General features: G+C 46.2%; 1 protein-coding gene across 4 annotated transcripts in view; it reads right to left on the bottom strand.

The window, feature by feature from the left end:
* The window catches only part of LOC104131883 (S-adenosyl-L-methionine-dependent tRNA 4-demethylwyosine synthase TYW1), a 119,442-nt gene that overhangs the window by 71,610 nt on the left and 43,476 nt on the right, over positions 1-4,356 (bottom strand). For all 4 annotated transcript variants that reach the window (XR_004842790.1, XM_009645099.2, XM_035900542.1 and 1 more), the window contains exon 10: positions 2,706-2,815. Coding sequence is in view for 3 of the 4 variants with exons in the window: in XM_009645099.2 (XP_009643394.1) it covers positions 2,706-2,815 (110 nt within the window). In the remaining variant the exon portion in view is untranslated. The remainder of the gene's footprint in view (positions 1-2,705; positions 2,816-4,356) is intronic.

Raw genomic sequence — 4,356 nt, 5'->3', positions numbered from 1 at the left:
GGAGGCTGGGGGGACCCCTTCTCCCACCCTACAACTGCCTGACAGGAGGGGGGATCCTGGGGGGGGGTCGGGCTCTGCTCCAAGGGAACGGGTGATGGGATGAGGGGAAATGGCCTCAAGTTGTGCCAGGGCAGGTTTAGGTTGGACATTGGGAAAAATTCCTTCCCCAAAAGGGCTGTCAAGCACTGGAAGGGGTCGAGTCCCCATCCCTGGGGGTATTTAAAAGCCGGGCAGACGAGGTGCTGAGGGCCAGGGTTTAGTGGTGGGATGGCAGGGTTAGGGGAATGCTTGGGCTTGGTGATCTTAAAGGTCTTTTCCAACCCAAACAATTCTGTGGTTCTATGATTATTTAGGACTTTCAATTTTAAGTCATAACAAAAGTCACAGAACTACTGGTTAGGAGGGGCTCCTGCAGGTCTCTAGTCCAGCCTCCTGCTCAGAGAGGACATTTGCCAACATTGGCCCAGGGTGATAATGATAAGTCTTTACTCAAAAGACTTGAAAGCCTCAGAGCTTGGAGGGTCCCCCACCTCTCTGGGTACAACCTTGGCTGAACAAGCTTATTCTGATGTCTGACTTGAACCTCCCGAACAGAAACCCAAGTCTGTTGTCCCTTTTTCTACCATAGCAGGTGGGTCTCCCAGCATGGACCAACATAGGATTGTAACACTCATACAGCACCTTCCACTTCTCGCTGAACTCCACATGCATCTATTGGCCCAATAATCATGTTTCTTAAGGTCCCACCAAAGTAAGGCTGTGCCACTGAGTGTGCCTGCCACCTTCTCTAAATCAGTATCACCTGCAAAGCTGCCAGTGGTGCATTCAGTGTCATCATCCCCATCATCTGTTGGTGGAGATGTTGTACAGCATAGGGTCCTGAATCAACCCCTGAAGTACTCTGCTTGTTATCAGCCACCAAACTGACCTCTATCACAACCCTTCCAGCATGCTCAGCCACATTTCAACTCATTTAAGAGCCTAGCTATCCAGAACAGACTGAAAAAGAGTATAGTTTGAGAAGTCCACAGCGCCTTACGAGTTAAACATGAATATTCTTATTTATAGCTGTAAGAGTCTTCTATGGCTGTTATAGCCTTCCAAGCAAAATGGGACATCCTGCATGCTCACACAAACCACCCATACCCAAACTCCTGCTGTGCTGGCACTGCGTCCCACCAGCTGAGTTAACAGGCAGCCACGAAACCCTGCAGCAGCTCTGGCCCAGCCCATCAGGCAGCACTGTTGCAGGCATCCTGCCTTAACTCAGCACACTGCCCCACAGCTGCAGCACCAAAGAAACACTGAGGCTAGGGAATGAGACCTGCACGTCCTTACAGACTGCCCCGCCTTGAGCACCAACTGCCATGCTTTGCTTAGTCTGAAGGAAAATGAGCTACTGACGCCAACTGCCTCCTCATCTCACTACCTCTTCCCCAAGGAAAGCATCCCCCACCAAATTAACATAATTTTTCCTTTTTCCACTACAGCACCTTCACTGCTTTTCCCCTGGACAAGCCCTAGAAGTGTGACCCACTCCACCAGACCACGTGTGTGCAGAGTGCAGCCAGGTCTGGTTATTCTGGTTGCTCCCTGTCCAGGTCAGCACAGGAGCTCCTAGGGAACTGGCTTCCCTGGAGCTGCTGGTCTGAGAGTGTGAGATGATTCAAACCAGCCACCTGATGAAGAGGAAGCTCATGAGGCCCTAAGTTGACTTATTTTTCTGCCTATTATATAACTCGACTGAATGAGACAGAGCAGCACTGCTCTGCTGACAGAAGGGGTTTTTTGCCTGCCATAATTTTAATCCATTGGGTTCTCTCTGTGCAGAGCCAACATAAACAAATGGGTTCCCAAAATGACAGCCAAGACTAAGGCTCATCTTGCACATTTTATGGATGCTTCATTCCGCTCCTGCTGCTCGCACAGCCTCTGCCATCGGTTAGGAAGGGCAGAGTCTAGCCCTCCCAGCATACAAAGCTGACCTTGGCAGAGTAACCAAGTTTATCACATTTGGGAAAACAGAAAAAAACCTAACCACATCAAGAGAGAGATGCATAAAGAATAAGTAAAACTCACAAGGAGTTCCTATGGGAAGCAAAATACAGTACTTTCAGAGGTGCTGTGTAACTGCAGCTTCAGTCACACAGATGTATTGAATAATTCCTGAAAATAATAATACCCTGAATGCTACTGCTCACTCATTAATGAGAAAAATGCAGTCTAGAAGTTTCAGAGCTAACCCTAAAGCTCCCAGGGGATTAAGGCTGGGCAGTATATTTCCTATCAGGTTAGAGGCTGATTTCTTTTGCCTCCTACCTGCCTTCACTTTTACCTAAGAATCAGGATTCCTCATCATTCAGGCCAGCTTTAACCACTGCGGAAGCCTCCATGCACATGGAGGGAAAGGATATGACCACTACCAAGAGCCCAAGAGGCAGCTCCCACTCTACTCCCTCAAGGCAGCAGCAGATACCAAATGGTTGACTCACATTCTCATGTCAAAACCAAGGCAGAACATATCAGAAAACAGTAAGTGTGCCACAAAAGTTTCTTCTCACTTACCCATCTTTCTGATGTTAAGTCTCACGCCTCCTTCCCAGCGTTTCACAGATGACCAGAACATTTTCATCTATGCTTTGAAGGTGCTACTGCCGGTTACCTTCCAAAAGCATCATTAACAGGGAAGAAGTGGGAGAAGTTACCTTTGAACTGCTTGATCATATTCTGATGGTTCTCAATAGCCTCCTGCAAGATCATTTCAGGTTGGTCCATCTTCCATCGCCACTCTGTGCCCACTGGATTTGTATGATGCCTGATGGAAAAAAGACAAAGTTCTTCACTGTTGTTTGTAACACGTATGGAAGAATCCATTTGTCACCCTGGGGACTTTGGCATTGTTTAATAATATTAAAAGCAACAAGAAATTCTCAGTGATATCCTGCTTTGGACACAACTTGCAGATGTCATCTTTGAACACCATTCTCATAGCCCTCTCCTTCCAGGCTCTGGTCTCCCCAGAAGGAAAAATGGACCTTGCAGTTTAATATAAACTTAACATATCTATTTTGAATCACAAGTAAAAGATTTCTAAGCTAAAATGATGCTCTGCAGCCAGAAAGACCTCTGTAAAGAAAGGAAAACTGGTTCTACCTCTTCTTCTGACCACAGCTGTGCAAAGCACTAGAAAAGGATGGTCCTAAGCCATTTTTAGTTCCATTGCGAAGGTACCAACTGCCACCCTGAGAAGGGCAGGATTTATTTCTAACGGAATCTTTGTGCAATGCTCTAGTAACAAGACAGACGAGGGCAGACTACTTCAAACTATATGGAGAGACTAGGAAGTGTGCCCTATGCCAGAGATATGTTGCTGGTGGATCTGGTTAACCTCCCAGATTTACTCAATAGGGGCTCCTCATGGCTTCCAAGGTCTGCAAGCTACCACGTTACTGAAACCCAAATGCAAAAAATTAAAAATAAAATGTTAATTTCTCAGAGCCAAGCAGACTGCAAGATACAAAACACCGATATTCCATCTGAGGGACAGCTCGTGTCACATTGGGTTAGGAAGCCAACCTTGCCTACCCAGCAAGGACCACTGTACCTATATTTTGTTTTCTTCAAAACCAGAAAAAGCCTACCCAGGCAAATCCACCCAAGTACCTGGAAGATACATAGAGTTTCTCCCCATTCCCTGTTACATTAGCATATGAGGATGTTACAAAGCCATTGCAAGTCATCTGGAAAAAAATGCATCCTGACTAGCAAATGAAATATTACAAGCAACTAGTGTTGTACCCACCATGCTCACAGCTGGACAAGTGCAACCTGCCTGCACAAGGGTGTGGACCTCTCCCTGCCAAGAGGAATTTCCCACTAACTTTGCTGCACTTAGATTGGTATCGGAGAGAGATAATTCACCCTTTAAATATCATCCTAAGAAAATCAAGATTTCTGCGCTTTCACCTCCTTGTTCTCTCTCAATCTTCTGCTTTTTTTTTTCCAAAATGTGCTAAAAAAGTTCCTCCACTTTTCTCCTACCAACTCTACTGCAGCTCATACAATGATTTATTAGTAGAAGAGCAGCGTATTTTGCAGTGTCTTTCAAAACAGCACTATCGGATTAACATAGCTCTGGACAAGAAAACCAGACCAAGCAATATATACTCCTGAAACTGTTTTCTGACCAGTTGACCCCGGTTTCTTCTACCACTCTCCATCATCTCTGGAAGTCATCCACGGAGACGACCGTGAGGTTACCTACCATATTCAGCATTCCAGCTGCACGGGCATTAGGGCATGACACCCAGCATTTAACCAAAGGAGACAAGATGGAGAGAAGCGATTTCTCCAAAT

This window comes from Egretta garzetta, unplaced genomic scaffold (assembly GCF_000687185.1).
Source record: "Egretta garzetta isolate BGI_Z169 unplaced genomic scaffold, ASM68718v1 scaffold108, whole genome shotgun sequence".
Classification (NCBI taxonomy): domain Eukaryota; kingdom Metazoa; phylum Chordata; class Aves; order Pelecaniformes; family Ardeidae; genus Egretta; species Egretta garzetta.
The sequence above is the reverse complement of the archived record's forward strand: the minus strand, read 5'-3'. Positions and strand labels throughout refer to the sequence as shown.